The sequence below is a fragment of the Gopherus flavomarginatus genome, chromosome 2 (genome assembly GCF_025201925.1).
Source record: "Gopherus flavomarginatus isolate rGopFla2 chromosome 2, rGopFla2.mat.asm, whole genome shotgun sequence".
NCBI classification, from domain to species: Eukaryota; Metazoa; Chordata; order Testudines; family Testudinidae; genus Gopherus; species Gopherus flavomarginatus.
Window position 1 is genome coordinate 251,209,923 of NC_066618.1, and position 24,037 is coordinate 251,233,959.

The 24,037-nt window shown below is 42.6% G+C and overlaps 2 protein-coding genes across 8 annotated transcripts in view; both read right to left on the reverse strand.

The window, feature by feature from the left end:
- RBIS (ribosomal biogenesis factor) overlaps window positions 1–24,037 on the reverse strand; it is a 366,698-nt gene that overhangs the window by 198,128 nt on the left and 144,533 nt on the right. Inside the window, exon 2 of one of the 7 annotated variants that reach the window (XR_007772637.1) lies at window positions 244–270. The exons of the other annotated variants lie outside the window; for them this stretch is intronic. The gene's annotated coding sequence lies outside the window, so the exon portion shown is untranslated. Of the gene's footprint in view, window positions 1–243; window positions 271–24,037 lie in introns of those variants that run through there. 7 annotated transcript variants of the gene reach the window in all.
- SLC7A13 (solute carrier family 7 member 13) lies at window positions 14,290–20,205 on the reverse strand. Its single transcript, XM_050939786.1, has 4 exons — window positions 19,539–20,205; window positions 17,328–17,459; window positions 14,830–15,194; window positions 14,290–14,535 (listed from the first exon to the last, which is right to left on the reverse strand). The coding sequence occupies exons 1-4, from the start codon at window positions 20,203–20,205 to the stop codon at window positions 14,290–14,292; spliced, it is 1,410 nt and encodes a 469-aa protein (XP_050795743.1).

The window sequence follows — 24,037 nt, forward strand, 5'->3', positions numbered from 1 at the left end:
ATGTCAGAGGGTGTTCTGTAGGTTGCTTACAAAGTCCAGAATGTTAGTTCCTGGAGAGGGTGTAAACCCCTCCCATTGCTGCTTCACCAACTGTAATGGCCCCTTAACCTCGTGACCATACACAAGTTCAAACGGTGAAAACCCTAAACTGGGATGTGTTACAGCCCTGTAGGCAGAAAGCAACTGTTGCAACACTAGGTCCCAGTTATTGGAGTGTTCATTGACGAATTTACGTATCATGGCCCCCAAAGTTCCATTAAACCTTTCCACCTGGCCATTGGTTTGATGGTGGTATGGGGTGGCAACCAAGTGGTTCACCCCATGAGTTTCCCACAGTTCTTTCATGGTCCCTGCCAGGAAATTAGATCCTGAATCTGTAAGGATGTCAGAGGGCCAACCTACCCTGGCAAAAATGTCTGTTAGGGCCTGGCACTCAGTGTTAGCCCTGGTGTTGCCTAGAGCTACTGGTTCCAGCCATCGGGTAGCAAAGTCCACGAAAGTCAGTACGTACTGCTTTCCTCTGGGTGTCTTTTTTGGGAAAGGATATCCACAGCTACTCGCTGAAATGGGACCTCAATTATGGGGAGTGGCTGGAGAGGGGCCTTGACCTGGTCTTGGGGCTTTCCCACCCTTTGGCATACCTCACAAGATCGGACACACTTGGCAACGTCCTTGCCCATCCCCTCCCAGTGGAAGGACTTCCCCAACCGGTCCTTGGTTCTGTTCACCCCAGCATGGCCACTGGGATGATCATGGGCTAAGCTTAAGAGCTTTTCCATGTACTTAGTTGGAACCACCAACTGTTTTTGCAGATTCCAGTCTTCCTGGTGTCCACCAGAAAGAGTCTCCTTGTATAAAAGTCCTTGTTCTACCACAAACCGGGATCGATTAGAAGAACTGAGAGGAGGTGGGGTGCTCCGTGCCGCTGCCCAAGCTTTCTGAAGGCTGTCATCTGCTTCCTGCTCAGTCTGGAACTGTTCCCTTGAAGCTGGAGACACCAGTTCTTCCTTAGACTGTGGACTTGGGCTTGGTCCCTCTGGAAGCAATGTAGGTGATGGGGTTGTTTCCGTTGCTGGTGAGCCGCTTTCCGCTGGTGCACCAGGGGTTATTTCAGGCTCTGGCTGAGCCTCTTGGGTGTGGTTGTCTGCTGCTTCTGCCAGTTCAGGCTCACTGGCACCCTCTGGCATTGGGGTTGAAGATGGATTTGCAAACACTGTCGTCAGTGCTGGCAACGGTTCTGGTGCTGGCTGCTTTTCCAGTTCCTGGTCTGGGACTGGAAGCACTGTGGCTGTTTCCGTTGTTGGCATGGGATCCGGGTCCACTACCTCTGTCTGGGTCTTTTGTAACACAGACGGGGCCTCTGTGGACGGCTCAGGAACAGGAATGGGTCTGGAAGCTTGCCTGGTTTGGCTATGTGTAACCATTCCCACTCTCTTGGCCCGCTTCACTTGGTTGGCCAAATCTTTCCCCAGTAGCATGGGGATGGAATAATTGTCATAGACTGCAAAAGTCCACATTCCTGACCAGCCTTTGTACTGGACAGGCAGTTCAGCTGTAGGCAAGTCTACAGCTTGTGACATGAAGGGGTAAATTGTCACTTGGGCCTTTGGGTTGATGAATTTGGGGTCGACGAAGGATTGGTGGATAGCTGACACTTGTGCCCCCATGTCTCTCCACGCAGTAACCTTCTTTCCGCCCACTCTCAAAATTTCCCTTCGCTCCAAAGGTATTTCAGAGGCATCTGGGTCTGGGGATCTTTGGTGTGATGGTGGTGTAATGAACTGCACTCAGTTGGGGTTCTTTGGGCAGTTGGCCTTTATATGTCCCAGTTCATTACACTTAAAGCATCTTCCAGCTGACTGGTCACTGGGTCGAGGTGGGTTACTGGAGACTTGTGAGGTGGAAGAAGAGGAAGTCTGTGGCTTCCCTTGGTTTGTAGGTGGAGTCTTTGGCTGCCCTCAGTTGTAGGGTTTATTGTCGGTGTGCCCTCTGGGGTATTCGTTCCCCTTGACAGTAGCTTTTTTCTTTTCTGCCACTTCCATCCATTTGGCTCCAATCTCCCCAGCCTCGATTACCGTTTTGGGTTTCCCATCTAGGATGTACCTCTCTATTTCCTCAGGAATACCATTTAAGAACTGCTCCATTTGGATCAGGAGATGCAGCTCGTCCAGATTGTTAACCTTTGTTCCTGATATCCAGGCTTCATAATTCTTTGCAATGTGGTAGGCGTGTCGGGGGAATGACACATCTGGTTTCCATTTTTGGTTTCTGAACCGCTGACGGGCATGTTCAGGTGATATCCCCATTCTGTATCTGGCCTTGGTTTGAAAAAGTTTATAATTGTTCATTTTCTCCTTAGGCATTTCAGCCGCCACCTCTGCTAAGGGTCCACTGAGCAGTGGCCTCAATTCTACCATGTACTGGTCTTCAGAGATGCTGTACCCAAGGCAGGCTCTTTCAGAATTTTCCAAGAAGGCCTCAGTGTCATCACCTGCCTTGAAGGTGGGAAATTTCTTGTGATGTGGAACAATCATTGGCGCAGGGTTGTTAGGATTGCCTGGAGCATCCTGCCTGGCTCATGCCAAGTCCATTTCATGCTTTCTCTCTTTTTCCCTCTCTTCACTCTGTTTTTGTTGTTTTTCCAGTTCTCGTTGGTGGGCTGCATCTTTGGCTTCTTGTTCTCTTTTATGGGCTGCCAGTTTGATGTTTTCTTCCCTTTCTTTCAGTTCCACCTCTTTTTCTCTTTTTTCCATTTGTCGCTTGTGGTCTGCTTCTTTGATTTGTGCCTCTGCATCCATTTTTGCCTTGGAAGTCATGGTTCCTGTTTTCTTGTGTTGGGGTGCCCTCTGGTGTTTTTTTGTCTGAACTGCTGGCTCTCTGTTGGCTTCCTGGGGTTGCTTAGCAACAGAGTCCTTTTAACTTCCTAGCCTCTCCCGAAAGAGTTAAAAAGCAAAAGAAACTGTCTTTCATTTACAAATGTGTTCTGGCTGGAGTGCGTTGCTGACCACTTAAGGCTGCTTTGTTTAACAAATGACCATCGTTAAACCTTAATAGCCCTCCCTATGCACAGCTAGACGGAGCAAGGAAAAAAAATTCTCTAGCTGCAGTTTAAAAAAATAAACCCTTTCCCTCTGCTTATAACCAGCTAGCAGAGAAGTAAATTAATAATCTGACTTGCTTTTGGAAACAGAAAAAAACAATCAATCATGTTCTCTAAAAAGAAATCTTTTAATAAAAAAAAGGAAAAAGTAAAGAATTATCTCTGTAACTTCAAGATGTAAATCTTACAGGGTCCTATAGCTTACAGACACCAGAAAGAGACTTCCCCCCAGTACCAATACAAATCAGAATATTCCCAGCAACTACACATATAAAAGTTAACCAGCCAGATCCACAATTGCAAATAGAGTAAAACAATTAAAAAGCCTAAACTGCCTGGTTTTTACCTTCTGTTTGAAAAGAAACTTAGACAGCCTGTAGTAATGTCTGGTCTCTCTCAGACGCCCCGAGAGAAGAACAAAAAACAAAGAAGTCACACCCAAACTTCCCTCCACCCGAATTTAAAAGTATCTTGTCTTCTGATTGGTCTTCTGGTCAGGTGTCCAGTTTCCTGCTTGTAACCCTTTACAGGTATAAGAGACATTAACCCTTAACACTCTGTTTATGACAGCCAGAGCTCTCGCAAAGGTAATTACTGGAAAGCTATGTTCCATAGATATGCAGTACAGGCTACAAGTAAACAGACAAAAAGGAAGTACAAGTAGCTGTTTTGCTAGTTTAGGCTGGCTGTGTCCAGAGTGCTGAACCAGTTGTACTTCTGGGGAGTAAATTGAGGTATGAAAGCATTCATTGAGCCCAGTTAATGTCACTGAACAAATGCTATAATATAAAAAGAGGAAATATTTAATAGCTACAGTAGTTAATAAAAAGTTATCAATTTTAATTCTATTCTTTTTGTTGAATACTGGGAAACATAAAATGAGCCTAGGAGAATAAGACTTCTACAGTATTTGTTTCCTTATATTTTGGCATAATAGACCCTGTACACACAATATATATATATTACTCACAAAAGCTACATGAAAAGAACATTATTAAGGGTGCAAAATCAAGCACTCAAAAGTTAGGAAATGGCAGAACTAAGGTGGCCTGTGCAACCTTAATTCAACTCCCTTGTGTATGTACAATGTGATTGTCTTCAATTACATGATCACACACTATTTTTCCTCCCAGAATCCTTGCCTTGTTCAGAACACAGAAGGAACAATGCTCTGGGGAATGAATCAGGGCTGTGTTGTAAAGGAGACTGTAGCCTATAGGACCCCTGCTTCATTTGTTGGAGGAGGTGAAAGGTGTACAGTGAATGAAGCAGGGGATTGCAGGAACATAAAGGATAGTCCAGAGCTGGGACTAGGTACAAGAAGAATAAACAATTGCTTAGGGCCCTGAGCAGCTCAAGAGGGGCTCCTATTTTTTATTCTGTGTTGGGGGTGGGCAAAAATATTCTTGCTGAGGGCCCACAATGGGCTATCTCCATCTCTTGGATAGTCTCATGGTTAAGCCAATTGAATGCTGCCCTGGAGAATTGGATTCCCTCCCTTCCTCTGCCATAGAGTTCCTATGTTCTTCACCTGCCCCAACTCCATGTCCTCAATCTCCTTGCCTAGCCAGTCCCAGTCCCTCACTCCCAGCTCCTCATCCAATATGTCTCTCTCTTCCTCTGCAGTTGCCCGTCCCTACTCCTATTACCTATTCACCCTCAACTGACTCCTAGTCCTGTCCCCAGCCTTCTCATCCAGTCTCAGTCTCCTCCATTCCCACTGGTTTCCTGTCTCAATCTCTTTGCTCAGCCAGTTTCAACTTCTCCCCATCACCACTGGCTCTGAATCACAGTCACTCACCACCACTACTGGTCTGGTCCCAGGCTCACAAGGCTCCTTTTCCCAATCGACTCCTTTCCTTCCTCTACTCCTGGGGAATTTCTGTGCCAAAAAATTAAAATTCTGCATATTTCATTTGTCAAAATAACAATATAATCACACCAGTTTCAATTATTTTAGTAAGTTATTTCAAAATACCTGTCAGCATGTATGTCTGTAACAATACAGGCAACAAAAAAAGATTCCCCAACAAGTAGAGCATTAAAGAAACTCTTCAACAACACATAGGCACCGACTTCTTCTAGCATCGGAGGGTGCTCGACCCTCGTCTGCCCCCAGCCCAGCCCTGACTCCACTCCTTCCCTGCCCTTTCCTACCCCTATTCCAACCCCTTCCCCAGCTCCACCCACTCTCACCCCCATTCCAACCCCTTCCCCAAAGTCCCCATCCCAACTCCTCCCCCTCCCTGCCCCTATTTGACTCCTTCCCCAAATCCCCGCCCTGGCCCACCTCTTCCCTGCCTCCTCCCCTGAGCATACCACGTTCCCGCTCCTCCCCTCTCCCCTCAGTGCTTGCTACAGCTGTTTGGCGGTGGCAAGCACTGGGAGGGAGGGAGGAGTGGAGATGCAGCACTCTGGGAGGAGGCTAGGGCAATAGTGGAGGACGAGATGAGGCAGTGGGGCAGGGCGGGGAGCTTGGCTGCTGGTGGGTGCAGAGCACCCACTAATTTTTCCCAGTGGGTGCTCCAGAGCTGGACCACCCACAGAGATGGCGCCTATGCAACAACCCGGTTCCTGTTTCTCTGTTATGTTTTTGTCAGGCACCTCAGTTTGGGTGTGACACATGTGCCAGCTGGTCACATCTTGGGGGAAAACTCTGCCTCTCCATTATTTTAGTGGATTCCTGTTTTTTCACCCTGCCCCTACAGGGTTCCCATATTTCAAGTTCCCACTGCCGGGAGGAGAGAGAGGTGGAGTTGGGAACAGTTGGGAGGTTCTGGAGGAAGTATTTGGGGGGTGCTGGAGGGGTGTGTGTGTACTGAGAAAGAGTATTTGGGGGGAGTTGGAGAGAGGGTGTCTACTAGGAGGGGTATTTGGGAGTGCTGGAGGGGGCCTTTGAGGGGTATTTGAGGGGATGTACTGGGAGGGGGTATTGGGGATGCTGAAAGAGCATGTGTGTACTGGGAGGAAGTATTTCAGGAATGCTGGAGCAGGTTGCGCAGGCTCCCCCACACAGGCCAGACACCCGTGCCCACTCCTTCCCAGAACCCAGCCACAGGATCCGCTCCACACAGCTTCGTTAGTGTCCCACCAGGCAGAGATGACCCATACCTGCTCATAGTGTGGGGGCACAATTTAAAGGTTCAGCCACCCCAGAAACAATTTGATTCATGCCTCCTCCAGCAGGCCCTGACCCTTAACTTCCATCTCCCTCCTGGAAAGCAACGGTTCCTCCCTGCAGCTCCCAGCTGTTGCTCCTGCCTCTCCCCAAAGGGTGCAGTTTGCAGGCTCCAGCAGCTGCCGCACAGGGAGGGGGCATGACAGCACCATGTGACTGAGCAGGGCTGACAAACCCTGGCAGAAATCGGGGGGGGGCATGTGACCTCAAAATGCCCCCCCCCCCATGTGCATCTCCTCTGCCACAGCAGAACATGCTACAACCCCACTCTTCCTCACACTTTTTGAAAGCCAGGTCTCCCCAGCCTGCTCTCATCCCAGGGCAGACGAAGTTCAGGCCTGGCAGCCAGAGTGTGCAGAGCCACAAAGAATCCATCCTCACAAGGCCAGGCACTCTGCTCACTGCAGGGCAGCGGTCCACACCACCTCCTTTTTTCAGGGCATTCCAGGAACTGCAGGCAGCCCAGGCCTCCCGCACAAGTGCACTATAAGCTGGGGAGCCAGGGTATGATGGGTCCAGCAGCCCCTAGCATCTTTGCAGCACCCATTCTGTGGGAAAAAATTGTGTGCAGAACATTAATAATGCAAAATTCTGTGTTGCGCAGTGGTGCAGAATTGCCCCAGGAGTATTTCTCTTGAGCCAGCTCTTTCCCCATCTGTATTTGAGGTATGGGGAAACATAGAGAACATAGGAAATACTGTCTTCCTGCTCTCAGTTCTAGTACCTGGTCCCGCCACAGGGATGGTCCATGTGGAGTCTAGTCAACACTAGAGCTGTGAAGATAATTGATTTTTCAGTTCACTCACAATTCCAAAAAGTTGAGGGGATGTTGTTGCTGTGTGTTTACATGTTTCTGAACTTTGTAAAATAAAATTGAAGGCAATTTCAGGGAAAAAAAGGTCATTTTGAACTGAAAAATTGAAACATTACATTTCAAAAATGTCTAAACGAAATATTTCAGTTTTTTCTTAATTTTTACATGAACGTTTCTGCAAAACTGACATGAATTCAAAAAATGTTTGTGTCACTGGATCTGCATTTTTGACAAAGCAAATGTTTCAGCTGAAAAATGTTGCCCAGCTTTAGTCAGCAGTAGTGAGGGGCTGGAGCGTGCACAGTGAGCAAAGACTTTTGAGATTTTAGCTAATGAATTCTAAGATGTCTCTACTCAGCATGTGCACATTGAGATTATTCAGACTTATAACTTGGCCAGATTTGGGTGGATTTTTACTGAAACAGCATTAGACACATCCTTGACACAAAGGACACCCAGCTGCCAATTTTCAAGTTCCTGCTCCAAAACAAGGGGAAGCTAGAGCATCTCAAAGAAAGGTCACCAGATGTTTTTAACATTGCAAAGTGATGTATTTTTCCCTAGCATCATCTTTGGAACAACCGAACCATTTTGGCTGATGTGTTTAAAAAAAAATCAACCTGAGGCAGATAGCTGGCATGGAAATTTTTCCCTCAAACAATTCAAGTTTGGCAAAGTTATAAGCAATTGGCACCAGGATCTTATAATGGGAAGTGCTAAGCAATCTTATGAGAGATCTTGAAAGAGGCAAAGGTGTGAGTGATAAATACAGCTCTTCTTCTCAGGAATTCTTCTCAGCCCTTCTTCTTAGGTCTCTGGTTAGACCCTTCAGGGACAGATCAGTTGGCTGCAGTTTGCTGCAGTCTTAATGAGGAGAAGTATTACTGGTCCCATTAGACATATGTGAATGAAAATCTATTTTTATTAGTTTTACAGTACCATAAATGTGAATGGTGCTCTAAAGAGAAATTGAATACAACATCCATCTCAGAAAGAATTTACAGTTTAAGGCTCTGACCTTGCAACTACAACAGATCCCATTAGAGTCAGAGGTATCCACCTACATAGAGTCAGTGTCCAGATCAGTATGTAAGACAACATAGAATAAGGGATGGTAACAAACACAAAGATTGGATTAGGAGGACCTGGTGAGCAGTGACTACAAATACAGTTATGTGAATGCTGAGGTTAGTGATGAGTGTCACACACAGGTCTATCAATAAATAACATTCAGAATGGTGCAGTCTATATTTTTATGTCTGCTTTCTAGTTCATACTAGCAACAGTGAACTGCGGGCACAGCATTTCAGAATGAGTGTTATACTTCTAGGTGGTTGAAATAATTCAGCCTCCAGGCTCATGCTTTGTAATGCTAATTGATACATGATATTGTCACCCAGAAATGGACTGGATAGCATATCTACTTGCTTAGTTCTTCATTCATCATGGTACTTAAATATGTACATAAGCAGAAGTGAAAGTAAGCCGGTCCAGTACGACGTACTGGTAAGAAAGTGGCTGCCGGTACACAGCCGACCATACTGGCAGGGTGGCAGATGGGCTGGGGGGTCAAAAGGGGCAGCTGTCCTGGGGCCCGGTGATTTAAAAGGTCCGGGGCTCCCAGCAGCCGCTGCCACTACTGCACCAGCGGACGGAGGCCCGGGCCCTTTAAATCACCACCAGATCCCTGGGCAGCACAGGCTGGGCAGCGCTGAAGGGCTGGCTGGGGGAGTCTGTCCCCAGCCCCGCCTCTTCTGTCCAAGACCCTGCACCTTCCAGAGGCCCAGAGACACCCACACACAGGGCCCCAGCCACCCTCTGTACTGGTAAGTCCTTTAAGTTACTTTCACCCCTGTATATAAGTTCTAAACACAGGAATATCTTCATTGATTAAGAAGGGTCTGTTTATATGCTTAAAATTATACATTTGCTTGCAGAGCTGGCTTTAGGAATTGCGGGGCCCAATTCAAATACCCGGCGGCGGTCTGGGTCTTCGGTGGCACTTCTGTGGCGGGGGGGTCCTTCACTCGCTCTGGGTCTTCTGCGTCACTGAAGGACCCCCCACTGCTGAAATGCCACCAAAGACCTGGACCGCTGCCGGATGAGTAAAAAAAATTAAAAAGATGCCTAAGGCGTGGGGCCCTCTTAGGCGTGGGCACGGGGCCTGATTCTGGGGAATCAGCCTAAAGTCGGCCCTATTTGCTTGAGTATCTTGATGAACCATGGTCTTAACCTCTATTTTTGAACTTATATGGCTCCCATTGACATAGACTCAAAGCACCTCATAAACATTATTTTTCTCTCCTCTTACAACACCTCAATTTACAGATTGGGAATTGAGCACAGAGTTAAATAAGTGACATGCACAAAGACACACTGGACATCTACAACGCAGCCAAGCACCAAATCCACATTTTTTAAACTGCCAAGTCAGTGCTTTGACCAAAAGGCCATCCATGGTTTCCTCTAATACTCACCTGTGTTCAAGCCTTAAAATAAAAATTACCCCAACTAAAATTTAGCTGAGTCTGTGAAATACATTTTCTTATTAAATAATAAGAAAGAAAATACTGTTCTTATGGCTCCACTGAATTAAATTGTTTGTTCCTGTCTTATTTTTAAAAAGCAGCAGGTTTCACTATCCGCAAACAGATTTACCTCATACCTTATTTGCATGAGATTTTTCTTCCTACAGTGTTTGAAAATCTTTTACCCATGCTTCATGCCCCCTTCCTATGTACACCTTGGGCTTTACATAAGGAAACAGTGGAGGCTTTTCTGTGTATATTTTAAATTTTGGCCTCTCTCAATATGCAGTTAAATTATTCAAAAACCACTTTCTAGAGTAGGCAAACAGTTTCTTGCATTTTAAGTAGCTTTGCACACAGCCAATTCTATCTCATTCTAGCTTCAAAATTTTTTATCTGCTGGCGAACTGAATTTCTTATACCAGAGTAAATTCTGTAATAGGATACTATGTAAGACTATTTATTTTAGGTAATGTAACATTCTGTAATCCGGCACTTCCTGTAATGACAGATATGTTAGCATGGAGCCATCTAGTGGATGCACTGGTGAGCACTATCTAAGGAAAGAATAAAATAAAAAATTATTAAAAACACAGCTATATTGCGTGCACGCACAAACACACACACACATACACACACGCAAAATCTATTCACTTAAATATGTTCTGAAATGCTTTTGTTCTGAAATCCCAAATTATTACTAGAATGTGTATGGACTGAATATACCTAATTACAAACCATGTATAATATGGTTGAAAATAACCCTTTCCCCCCTATTCAGACCCTGTACAGGCTTCAGTATTTCCTTTGCAAAAGATGATGTGATCTGACACAAAGTAAGGATCACTACAAAAGTTGTTGTTAGTTACAGCCATATGAGTCAGCAAAGACTCCCAAAGAAGTCTTTGGATGTACTGGTTAGACTAGGAGGAGAATTCTGACCATGCATGTCAAACTCCCTGTTTTGTTTTGTTTTTTATAACAAGGAAAAATGGAAGCCATTGCAAAGGAAGAGTTTATAATAATGAGAGTAAATTTATTATCTAGCTTTTATGTAGTAGTCAACAAATTTACTGCCACTATTAAAAAGTATGGCCAAGATTTTTTTTAAATGTATACTGAAGTTTAGACTCCTAAATCCATATTTGGGTGCCTAAAAGAATGTCCTGATTTTCAAAACTGTGAGCACCCATTTGTTCCCCTTGTTTCAGTGGATTTAGCTACTAAAATGATATGCTGTTATCATTACATTGATCCACTAGGGTGTCAGAACTGAGTATCTTAATTAACCAATTGAAGACAAAAACTTTGTCTTAAAAGATACAAATCACTCTATTCTGGAAGAACCAAAAACTCATTTAGATCATATACTCTTATCATGCTCTAATGTACGTTGACGCACACAAGAAAAATCCAGGAACCATAATCGCCTGAATTATTCAGGAACATGGTGAGAGCCCTTCTAATAGAAAGGTTGATATTGAGACCTTGATTATTTCAAGCAGTAGGTCCAACCAGACCTGTCATGTCCAAGTAAATGGAATTTTGCTTAAATGGAAAAGTAAGCTCACTTATTTCTATGAGGCAAGAATCATGTCTCTTATATAGATATAAATCTTCATGCACATGTATGATACTGTAGAAGTAATGCTTAATAATTAAGTGTCTCATTACAGGTCCTGGTCATTTAGAGGAGTAGCTGGACCTGAAGCATTCAGGAGGAGATGTGACATCTCTGCAATGTCATCTGAAGCCTACTGGTCTGCAGTTGTGTCTTTGTACAAAGTGGTGGACAAGGACAACATGGCTGTTTGTGTGCTTCTTATTAGAACTGCTAGATTTTCTAGGCACACATTTTATCTCTTTGAAAAAAGTGAACATCCGTAGCGAGACCAGGTATCAGGACAGAGGCCCAAAGAAAACGGTGATCTCAGCTTCTTTCAGAAAATGCTGACAGGTGTCTCTTTAATGTGGGGGCTTGAATGTGAATAATTAAAGTAAATTTTACTTTTCTTTCTCTAGTCTATGGGAATACTTTTATCGACTTTTCAGCGTAAGAAAGAAAAGTATTGTGACAACAGGTGCTAGTGTTATGCATGTTATGAGTCATTCATGTATAAGCACTCAGGATTAAACTCTCCATAGAAAGAATTAAAGGAACCCTGTACAGTAATCAAACCCAGATGGTCATGAAAGGGATTGTGTGAGTTTAAAGCACTCTCAGGATGGGCAAATAAATGTTTTTTGAGGTTCCCTTGTGTTGCAGAGGCGCTGCACAAAGAGAGGATTTGTAGCCATGTCACGCTAGGTCAGGAGCCTTGGATTAGGGGGGGTTTTCTAGGTGTAAAACAAGCAGCTGAGGCAGGAAAGAGGAACAGTGTATTTAAGCAATCAGATTCCAATAAAGTCCATGAGAGACAGAAACCCAAGGCAGCTGCTCCTTGGTGATTAGCAGTGGTGCCTGCGCTGAGGTTTCTGCAAGAAGGCATTGCCTCTGTCATTGTGAACACCTCTGTTCCAGAAAACACGAGACGTGAACATTCTGCAAATGAACAAGCTACACTAAGAAAATACCCTGATTCTGTGCCACTGATTTCTCCTCCAATGGGAAACGGACATACAAGGACCCCAAATCTGCTACCACTCAGCAAAGGCCAATAGTCTCTTTTTTGTATTGCTTTCTCAGTAGTTACATTAATATTTAAGCTAATACTAATTTTTTCTTCTTTTTGGATGTTAAACCAGGGTTTTACAGATGCTGTGGTGCGTATTTTGCATAGCACTAGTTGAAAAAATTCTGTCAAAACTGTTTCTCAATAGAAGATTTGGTTTTTGACAATTTTTTTTTTTGTGAAGGGTCTGCTTTTGCTGGAAAATATTGAGGAGGGGAGTGTCATCAAAACTCTCAAAACTTGAAATATTTTGATTTGGATATCCTCCTGCAGTGACTCATGGGAATTATATTTTGGTCCTCATGTCCCCATGCTCCCATATGGGAAAGATTCTCCAGCTGGACTATATCACCCAAGATGATTCATCCACATCACCCTGAGCCTGGGACTCTCATGATGCAAACACCTCACTGCACCAGGAGGGGAGACTGTGGTAAAGGGTTTCTCAAACAGGGGTCGCCACTTGTGTAGGGAAAGCCCCTGGCAGGCCGGGCCGGTGTGTTTACCTGCTCCGTCCACAGGTCCAGCCAATCGCAGCTCCCACTGGCTGCAGATCGCTGCTCCGGGCCAATGGGAGATGCTGGAAGTGGCAGCCAGTAAGTCCCTCGGCCCACGCCGCTTCCAGCAGCTCCCATTGGCCCAGAGCAGCGATCTGCAGCCAGTGGGAGCCGCGATCAGCCACATCTGCGGACGGGGCAGGTAAACACACCAGCCCGGCCCGCCAGGGGCTTTCCCTACACAAGCGGCAACCCCTGTTTGAGAAACCCTGCTGTGGTACATCATGGTCTGTTTATGAGAATAAAGTAATTCATTGGCTCCTATGCTTGGGGCCTAAGTAATAATCATGGAAAATTGTTCCTTTTTTCCCCATGAAATATGACTTGGTATGATACATCAAAAACATATTCACTGAAGAGTACAAACAATTCTCTTATGCCTTATCTAATATTTAATAAGATATCATTTGTATATTTGTATGTATTGTTTTAAGACAGCCAAGCACTCCCTGTAGGTTCTTTCTGGGATTAAAAACAGTGTCAGGCAAGAAGGTTAAGTTCTTCAAAGTTTTTAATCAATTCAAGCAAGCACAGATGAAAAAAAAATTACGAAGTATTCAAACCCAGAAGCCCCAGAATACAAGCTACATAATACTAAAAATAATCAAAACATCAATTTACTCTACAATTTACTTTACACTGGATACCTAATGTATATATGATCATATTGACATGTATTCAATTAATAATATAGTTTAGATTTGGTACTGTTACAGTGGGCAAACACAAACACTTTTTTCCGCTTTTACAGATTTTATCACTTTGAAAGAGATTCTCTATACATAAAGGACTTTATCATTTGAGGTGCTGAATGCTCTGACACCAAACTAGCAAAGCCCTTAGGCACATGTTTAAGACTATGAGGAGTCCACAGAGACTATTTCTTGCCTGAGATTATAATTTTTAATCCCAATGGGACTCTTCACAGTCTTAAATGTAAGCATATGCTTAACGCTCAGATTTTTAAAGTAGTTAGGTGTTGCTGCACTCAGCATTGCAAATTATGCCAAACTGATTTAAGAGTCTAAGTGCTTGACTAGACTGTGAATTAACCCACAGTAGAGAGATGTAAATTCAGTTTCTACGGGGACTATGTTAACAAACACTAGCGAACTTTTAATGCATGCTAGCAGATCCACATGGGCCAGTTAGCGCACAACGCACTAGTGCACATTAGAATTTACATCCCTCTAGTGGGAACTAATGCACCATGTAGACAAACCCTAAAACTTATTTTCAAAAGGGATTTAGGCACTTAGGAACCTAAATCTTATTGATAGTCAGTCAGCATTGCCCAAATACCTTTACAAATCTGGGCCTAAGTGTTTTCCTGAATCAGAGTCTTAATTTCATGCTTAACTCCATGACTGTGACCACTTGAGTTAAAAAAGAATTTCTATTGGCTGTTAGCAATATAGTATAGGGTTTAAACATTTGCTATCACTCATATTTATCCTCAGCAGATACATCAGCAGGAGAAACTTCCAACAGTAGCTGTAAGTAACAAGTAATTTTGTCAACAAAATCAAAATGTAATTTAAAATACACAAAGGGCAGGTACACCAGAAGGCCCCCCAACATAAAGAGAAGGGCATAGATATACTGCATCTTGGGAGCCCAGACTATAGGAGCCAATACTAAGAACAAAGAAACTGCCACCATCACAAATGCAACTGGTAAAAACACCTGCAAAAGAAACAGACTGTTAGAGGAAGCAAAAATAAACATTTGTTATTGTATACATTAAATGTAAGAGAACTAAGCACTCTTTGCCATATTGCAAGCACAATAAATTGCCCTGCCACCCCTTTGCCTGGGGTTATGTCAGCAAAAAAAGTAACTCAAAGCTTAATCTAAAAATGATTTGCATATTATACATTTATAATTGCTATTCACAAACTAGATGTTTAGGAATTTTTTCCCAGTGTTAAACATAACCCAAGATAAAATGTTACAACTTTTAACTCTTTTTCCATTTACCTTGTATGGTCGCTGTAGAGTAGGTTCCCGGTATCGGAGTACAATCAGGCTGGCACAAGTCAGTCCAACCATAAGCCATACAGAAAATCCAAAGTAATTTGTTAAAGTAATTAGATCAGCTGGGATAATAAAAATGGATGCAATGATGGTTGAAAAAATCATGGCCGGTGCCGGAGTCCAATAGTGGACGTTAAGCATGGATATTAAAACAGGCAAGTGTCCTGACTGACTTCCAGCATAACTTAATCGTCCTAATGTAAACATGCTGCTGTTGAGGGCACCAAATATTGAGGCAGCAACGGAGAGAGGAATGACCCAAGCAACGGAGGGGATCACTCTGTCAGCCCAAGTGACTGCCACAGCAACTGCGAGGAAACAAAATGTCATTAGACAGTGGGTATGGTGTCCTGACAGTCTTACTTAACTGATGACAATTCAGTGCAACCACTTTGTGAGTAAGAACTAGGGGGTACAGAGGGTTTCCTAGCCATGTATAGTGAAACCACACTATTTACAAGTAGGCAGAAGCAGGAGATGGGATCAGAGCACGGCAGGGAGAACAAATGTGTTAACCCCCTATATGAAATGGATTGCCACTAAATGGGAGTTTCCTGTGTGGCACTATGCAGGGGGCAGGGACAGGTCAGATGATTAATCAGTGCACGGATCATCTAATCCTTTATCCCTGCAGTTCTCAACCAGGGGCCTGCGGTCCCTTTGGGAGCTGCGAGCAGGTTTCAGGGGTCTGCCTTGCAAGACCAATGTTAGACTTGCTGGGGCCGAAGGCAGAAAGCTAAAGCCATGCGGCACGGTGCTGAAGCCTGGGGCTCCAAGACCCGCCTCCTCGGGCTGAAGCCAAAGCCTGAGCAACTTAGCTTTGCAGGGCCCCCTATGGAATTGGACCCCAGGTATGTGCCCTGCTTGTTACCCCCTAACACTGGCTCTGGCTTTTATATGCAGAAAAACAGCTGTTGTGGCACAGGTGGGTCATGGAGTTTTTATAGCATGCGGGGGGGTGGGGGCTTAGGAAGGAAAAGGCTGAGAACCCCTGATCTATCCCATGGTGGGACTCCACAAAGAAATGTGAAGGGCTACTTCCTAGCACCTCTTGAAAACTCGCTATTGCCCATGCTAGTGCAAAGGGGCTGCTATTTACTGGGCCAACAACCAAAGAGCATAAGGTACTCAGATACTACAGTGATGTACACAGTATAAGAAGCTGATTAGAACAGAAAAAGGACAATCACAGAGAAGAATACAATTCTTCCTGGACTTTCTATAGCAGCTATAATCCAATGGAAGATGAGAGATTCTAGCTTCATGGCACTTTTAGTATAGAGCCTCCTACAGAACAAGGACATTTGTTCTGAAAAGTAATCCCTAAAAGGGCCTGTAATAAGACCATTTTGTTTTATTTATTTGTAGGCTTTTTCTTTGGTGCTCATTGCTCAAACATGAATGAGTTTTTCCTTATAATGCACCTGTGAGGTAGGGAGTATAGTCCTAATATTACAGGTAGTGAGCTAAAGCACAGAAAGCCAAAGGCCTGGTCTTCTTAGGCCACGTCCAGACTAGGAATTAAAATCGATTTTAGATACGCAACTTCAGCTACGGGAATAACGTAGCTGAAGTCGAATTTCTAAAATCGAGGTACTCACCCGTCTGGACGGCGCGGCATCGATGTCCGCGGCTCTCCGTGTCGATTCCAGAACTCCGTTCGGGTTGATGGAGTTCCGGAATCGATGTAAGCGCACTCGGGGATCGATACATCGCGTCCAGACTAGACGCGATATATCGATCCCCGAGCAATCGATTTTAACCCGCCGATGCCGCGGGTTAGTCTGGACGTGCGCTTACTGAGGAAGGGCTCTGTGTAAGCTCAAAAGCTTGTCTCTCTCACCACCAGAAGTTGCTCCAATAAGAGATATTCTCTCTACCACCTTGACTCCCTAATATCCTGGAATATTGCTACAACTCCAATTTTACTAAACAGATTTAAATTAAACTGTGGCAACTTCTATGTGTACACAAGCCCCCAAGGAGTTTCCTCAAAGTCTCTGTTAAGGTATATCTAAATAATAGCTGGAAGCAAGTCTCTCAGCCCGTGCAGACAGGCTCACACTAAAGTGACTAGAGCTAGCGCACTAAAAATAGCAGTATGGACATTGCAGCTCAGAATCTCAAGCCCACCCAAGACCCTAGGCTTGAGAGCTCAAGCTCCAGCCCAAGCCACAACATCCATACTGCTATTTTTAGCATGCTAGCTTGAACCCCACTAGCACAAGTCTGTCTTCCCAGGCTGAAGGTTCATATCCAGCTACAGTGTAGACATACCCTTAGAACTCAGAACAGAAACCAAATCTCCTGACTCAAGTCCAGTGCCTTGCTATATGTAAACCTTGAATTTAGCTGGACCCAAGTGACCCCAAGAGGGTGGACACAGATAAATAGTTGTAATGATTACCTCTCCTTTTGATTCATCAGCCTTATATCCTTACCTGAGGAGACAATTTCCTTAGGTGTCAGAACTGTCAGGTATGAGATGTTTACAAGTAAATAAAACAAAGTCACTGCAGGAAGTGCAGTCATCACAGTCAAGGGGATATTTCTACTAGGATTTATCATCTCTTCTGAAAAAATATAATTTAAAAAATTATTTAATAAAACAAATATACTCACAATATTGCTTTCGAAAGAGTGCTTCCCTGACAAATTTGATAGGATTAAGGAGTAAATTTGTGGCAATGCTTCATAAGGTAATAGAGGAGAGAGAAGCATTGACTGTGAAACCATGAAAATTGGTGGAGGTACTTGGTGACACCTGTAACTACTTTTAAATAGAGCTGGTCAGAAATACAGTATATACAAAGTGCTTCCAATGCACAAAGTAAACAAACTGAAAAGCCTTACCAAGCCCTAACCAAGTGTAAATCTGGGCATGTTGAGACAACCATTTATTTTTATTAAATCTTGTTTTATTGGAAGACCTGCTCTCTCTGTGCAAATTTCACCGTCCCATCTCTGAAACAACTACCACCCAGGCATCTGTATCCAGAGGGGCTTAAAGGGTAAAGACTTACTGAAACCTCCAGACAGCTCATTCTCATCTATCAAAAGGGCATGGACAGAAGGGTCCACTCCCACTGAATTGAGTTGCAAAAACACTATGAGCAGGCAACTCTAAAGGACCAAACAGGGTAAGAAAGGTGGAGGTGGCCTATTATTGACAATGGTGGGAGAAGGGTAAGCTGTCTTTTATTTTCCTCAAATCTTCTCTGTTTGTTGTTTAAAATCTTCTAAAATGTAGGAAATTGCCTTTAGTATTTCAAACTGTTGAAAGGCAGGATGCCCAGAACCCCCCACTTTTAATTTTTATCTCCCAATTTTGTTTCATTAGCAACAGGTCTGGCATTTATCTCAGATCAAATTCATTGGCTCCTGGCAGACAAAGTAGAAATCTTTGTTTAAAAAGAGTAGAATTCGGTGTCAAAAAGTATTGAGATATAGGTCCACGGCATTTGCAGCTTCTAACTGTTGGCTAATATGTTGTACAGCAGTAGTAGTAATTGAATCCAAACAAATTAGTACAGTATGAAAAAAATTGCATTGTATTGTGTTAAAATGTATAGTTTTATGTAATGCTAAAAATGTCCGAATGTGATTTAAAAATTAAAATTCTACTAACTTTTTTTTTACCAAAAGGGGAGAAGAAAGGGTTTTTGCCTATAGTATATTCTCAGGATAGAAATAAGTGTTTCTACACTGTCATTTTTTAAAAGATTCGCTCATTTTTCATGTTCTTCTTCTTTCCACTAACTTTTGTTCTTTTAGTTTTTTTAATGTTTGACACATAAGAAAGGATAAAACTGGAAGGGAATGTTAAAGACTAAAGGACAAAAACTGAAGTACACAGTTCGATTCTGCAAAACCCTTATTCACACGAGTGTATCATGAACACCTATCATGGAAGCTTTAAATAATTGCTCATATTATTAAATATCACATGCAAAGTGGAATAACCAAATGACTGACCAAAAACTAGGAGGGCTTCTTTAATGTTTTTAAATGAATATATTAGAAAGGGCACAGAAAAGCTGTTTATAACATTTTCCTTACTCTTTTCCTTTACTCTTTCCTTTATTCTCTACTAAGAATTATTTCCCCAGTGAAATGATTACCTCTTATGCAAATCAAAATTGATATTGTTAAAAGTATTGTTTCTGATTGCAATGCAGAATGAAATAGTTCATGCACTTGTCAAAATAAGCAATTCAAGGTTGTGCATTAGTAGGCTTCTGGTATGTGCCCTGGGTGGCTGAAGGCACTCAGTCTTGATATCCACACTCTGCTCTACATATCCTCTTGCAAATAATTGCAATAGCATTGAGAAAGGGGAAAATCACTGTTTTAGGTCTGCACATTCTATTTGCATATAGATTTAAACTAAACCTTTTGTTTTCCACATTAGTCTTCTTTAAATATGCAGCTGGTTCTGGAGACAGTAAATGCACATTATGCAAACAAGCTGCATGAAATAAGACAATGCACCTTTACAACACAACCAGACACAGACCTTGAATACAACCAGTGTTTTAATATAAATGTCTTTACAGGCTAAATTGTTCTCACTGGGAGACAAGCTCTAATAACATTATCTGAGGAATGTAAGAATGCTGGCCATAACATTAAATGTAAAAAACAAGATATACCTGCCATGTAATTGAGGGACCACCAACCGCCATATGCATATAATCCCTGGAAAAAGGCTTCAGCAATCTGTGAGGCATCAGGAATCTCTGAGCTGAATGCATTCTCAAACCTTACTAAATTCTCCTTTCTTCCTCTAACCAGCAGAACAATGCCTCCTATGCCAATTACAGATAGTGCCATCATCTTCAGTACTGTGAAAACAGTTTGGACCCAAGTAGCCATTTTGACACTTCGGCCATTCAGAATCCCCAGAGACCAAAGAACTGTCAAAGCCAAGCATTTCTTTAGCAGCTCCGGTGCAGGGCATACACCATAGAAAGGTTGGGTAGCGTATTCAGCAAACAACAAGGCTCGAGTAGCATTTGATGCTGGTTTGGTAAACATTGCCGTCCAGATAAAGATGAAAGCAGGTAGGGATCCAAGCGCTCTTTTTATGTGACTGTATTCTCCTCCAGATAATGGTAGGGCAGTCCCCAGCTCTGCATAACAGAGGGCTCCCATCAGTGATATTACTCCACAAGCAGTCCAGATGCTTAGCGCAACACCCACATTAAGTAAGGAGTATTGTAGCACTCCTGTGGGAGACACAAAGATCCCTGCACCTACTATGGTGCCTATAATAAAATTTACCCCATCAAAATACCCTATAGTTCTTTTGAGCTGCATCCTGTCATTTTCATTACCTCTCACTTCTTCATGCTTTCCTTTTCCCATTTTCTCTATCTGTTCTCAGATAAGGTCAATGATTGTAGGGACTTCAGAAGCATTCATTTCCCTTATTCCATGGCTGTGTTGTTATGAAGTTGACCTGACCTTACTCCCTAGTGAAACGCTTCAGGAATATTGGCTTAGTCATTCAGAAGACAAAGTCTTCTTTGGGTTTTTGATGTTTAATGTGTGAAGATGATTAACCAAGTATTGCAAGAACAACGCGTATCAAATGTCAGTATAACCTGTACTTCACAGATAATTAGTTTTTTTTAAAGAAACAGGCATTATAATACATTAACAATAAATGCTTTCTACTTCTATAGTGCCTTCCATCAAAGGAGCTCAAAACATTTAACAGTTATTAAAACTACCCTGTGTGGTAGGTAAATAACTGTTTTTTACAGATGGGAAAACTGAAACATAGAGGGGTTAAATAAATTACCCAACGTCAAATGTGAAAGTGTTTCTGTGACAGAATATGAAAGTCTGTCCTTCATTCATAAAATCTATTACATATCAACTACATTTAAAAATCAGTATCACAATAGCAAAGTCAAGCACTCAAAAGCTAGGAAATTCTAGAATTAACGTTACCTGTGGAACCTTAATTCAGTCATCTTGTGCGTATGCACCAGTCTTTAATTACATCATCACTTACTTATTTCCCCCACAGGACCCCTGCCTCATTTAGTGCATCGTCTCTACTTAGGATGTGCAAACTTCAATTTTTATAATTTGACTACATTTGGGCTGATTTTTCAAGGGGATTTCAAAAAGACACATCCCTGACCCAAAAGCCATTCCTCTGATAATTTCAAGTCCCTGCTCCAGAGCAGGGGGAGGAGCGAAAGCTTGGCAAAGAAAAGATTACCAGAATATCTTAACATGGACACAACAACATATTTTTCCCTAGTCTGGTTCTCAGAAATGGCTGAAATAGCTTAGGTAATATTTTCCCAAAAGATTCAGCATGGGGCAGACACCCAGCATGGAAAATTTCAACACAAACAGTTTAAATTTAACAAAGTTTTGGGGTCTTATAATGGGAAGTGTCAGACAACCTTTATAATAGGTAGCGCTGCCAGCCCCACCAAAATGATAGTTAATGGAGGGAAGTTTGTTTTAGAAAGCAACTAAACCCAGACAGACTAGACCCCATGGGGTAAACACATTTCCCAAACACACTGAATAGGGTCATTAAAACGAAATGGCCCAGTCATCATCAAAACCAGTACATCCATAGTTGAGCTTGAATTTTACAAGCCGTGTTTGAAGTTGCAGTTGTGAGGCGCATAGAACTGGACTGGTTTATGGGAGGGAGCTATCCACCTGGGATATGTATCCACAGACAGATAAACCCTTTGTAAGTATGTTAAGAAATATTTGCTTGTATAGTAATATCAGTTAGGGGTGTGAATTCTTTAATGACATTTTATAGTGGCAAAAGCCCTAAAATAGACACCTTTATACCAGCATAAAATGTGCTGGTATAGCTTATTTCATTCAGGGAACCAGTATAAACCATACTGGCAAAAACATTTTTTCATATGTAACCCACGCACCTCCTGGGTGTGGTGTTCTGTTCATCTAGTGGCAGAGGGAGAGAGAGAGATTAATGAGTTTGTTCTACAGCTTTAGCTAAGAGCCATGTGGCTTTTAGCTCATGCAGTAGAGTCTCATGCATTAAGCTCCACCGGTTCCAGATTCGATCCCCCCCGACGACAACTGGGGTCTGTCGGTGTTGGCTCTTAGCTAAAGCTGTAGAGCAAACTCATTAATCTCTCTCTAAGTGGTCTCAGAGCCACTAAATGGGACAGAGCACCACACCCAGGAAGTGTGTGGGTTACACAGATTCCAAGGGACCACTGTAATCATCTAATCTGACCTCCTGCATAACACAGGCCCCTGAAATAATTCCTGTTTGAACTAGAGTATATGTACTGAAAATAACATCCAATCTTGATTTAAAAATTGCCAGTGGTGGAGGATCCACTGCAACCCTTAATAAGTTGTTCCAATTGTTAATCACCCTGACTGCTAAGAAATTATGGCTTGTTTCCAGTCTGAATTGTCTAGCTTCAATTTCCAGCCATTAGATCTGCTAGATTGAGGAGCCCATTAGCAATTATTTGTTGCCCATGTAGATACTTATAGACTGTGATCAAGTCACCAGTTAACCTTCTCTTTTTTAGACTGAATAGATTGAGCTCCCTGAGTCTTACACTAGAAGACGTATTTTCCAATCCTTTCATCGTTCTTGTGGCTCTTCTCTGAATTCTCTTCAATTTATCAACATCCTTCTTGAATTATGGACATCAAAACTGTACACGGTATTCCAGCAGCAGTCTTACCAGTGCCAAATACAGAGATAGTATAATCTACTTTCTCCTACTCAAGATTCCCCTGATATAGGCTGTGTCTATACTAGGATGGCTTGTGGTATAGCTGTTCTTGAAAACAAGACCTAAGACTAACAGCTGAAAGACACTGTGACAGCAGGACAATCTGATCTCCATATATAGGCATTATCCCAGAAGGGGGAATGAGAATGATGATAAGACGGTCATAACCTAGAGTTTTCTGTCTGGATCATATAAACTTTTTATGGTTTTTTCTGTAATGGAAGCTGAGAAAGACTCACATCTTAAAGCATGTTAAACCCCTGTGCTTTCATTTTAAAGGGGCCTTAGTTCACTGTAGCTTAATACCTTTAATTTAGTCACGTTAACTTCACATCTTTTGTTGATTCGTCTTTGCTTGCCTAGGTATCCCTATAGACATGGCCTTACCTAGTTTAGCTCTCACCGAGGATAAATCTGGGTATGTTGAGACAACTGTTTATTTTGTGTTAAATTATTTTCTGTCTAGTTTTTAATAAATCTCATTTTAGGGAAAGGATGCCATGTGTGTCTAAATTTCACACAGTCCCATTTCTGAGGAGAAAACACACAGGTAACCTCTTAGAGAGAAGACTACATTTAAAACCCAAACACCTCACTGTAATCTTGGTCAAAAGGGCATGGACAGAAGGATCCACTCCCAGTAAAGTACATTGCAGATGTTAAAACGGGTAATCCAAGTAATCCATAAGTGGGTGACAGCAAGAGACGAAACAGGAGATAGAGATGGCAGTGGCCTTTTGGTGGCAATATGATAGAGACAGGCTCCAGGAATAGAACCAGGCCTGTAGTCAGTACAGTAAGAGTGTACAGGATATAGGGAGCTGTTTGGAGGCTGTTAACAAACAAGTAGAGGGGTCAGTGGTAAGCACTGTCTCAGTATGCTGCAATCTCAAAGACTGAGATTGTTGCTGCCTTTCTTTCCGTCACATGCCTTCCCAGGAATAGCTGTAATCCATCTCAAATTTCTCAAATCATCCAATTTATTTTACAGTATTTACTGAAAATTGTCTAATTATTACCCTGCAGAAAGTGTGATGATTTTTATTTCTCCTTATCTTGAGTTTCTGCTACAAACCCGAGCAGACCTCTATCTGTAATATTTTGCATGCATTTTTAGACTTGGTATTAGAATACTTCATCATTTGTTTTATTTGTCTTATTAATTACAGTGTTCAATGTGTATTGATGTTCACACATAGATGTACTGTGTGCTAAAAATGGCTACAAGTATATTGTTCTATTTGATTTTAGTGATTTTTTTTCTATTAACAGTTCTTTCTTACAATATTTAGTTTTTGCTGCTCTCAGGCCTTGTGATTATTTTTATTTGGTTTGTCTTGGCATGTACCTGCTGTATTTGGTTTATTGTATTCAATACAAAGAAA

Coding starts and splice junctions, on each gene's coding strand:
- SLC7A13 (XM_050939786.1), bottom strand. CDS start 20,205: ATGCAGCTCAAAAGAACTATAGGGTATTTTGATGGGGTAAATTTTATT. Junction 17,460..19,538: donor GTCCCTCAATTACATGGCAG/GTATATCTTGTT, acceptor ATATTTTTTCAG/AAGAGATGATAAATCCTAGT. Junction 15,195..17,327: donor TAAGGAAATTGTCTCCTCAG/GTAAGGATATAA, acceptor GTTTCCTCGCAG/TTGCTGTGGCAGTCACTTGG.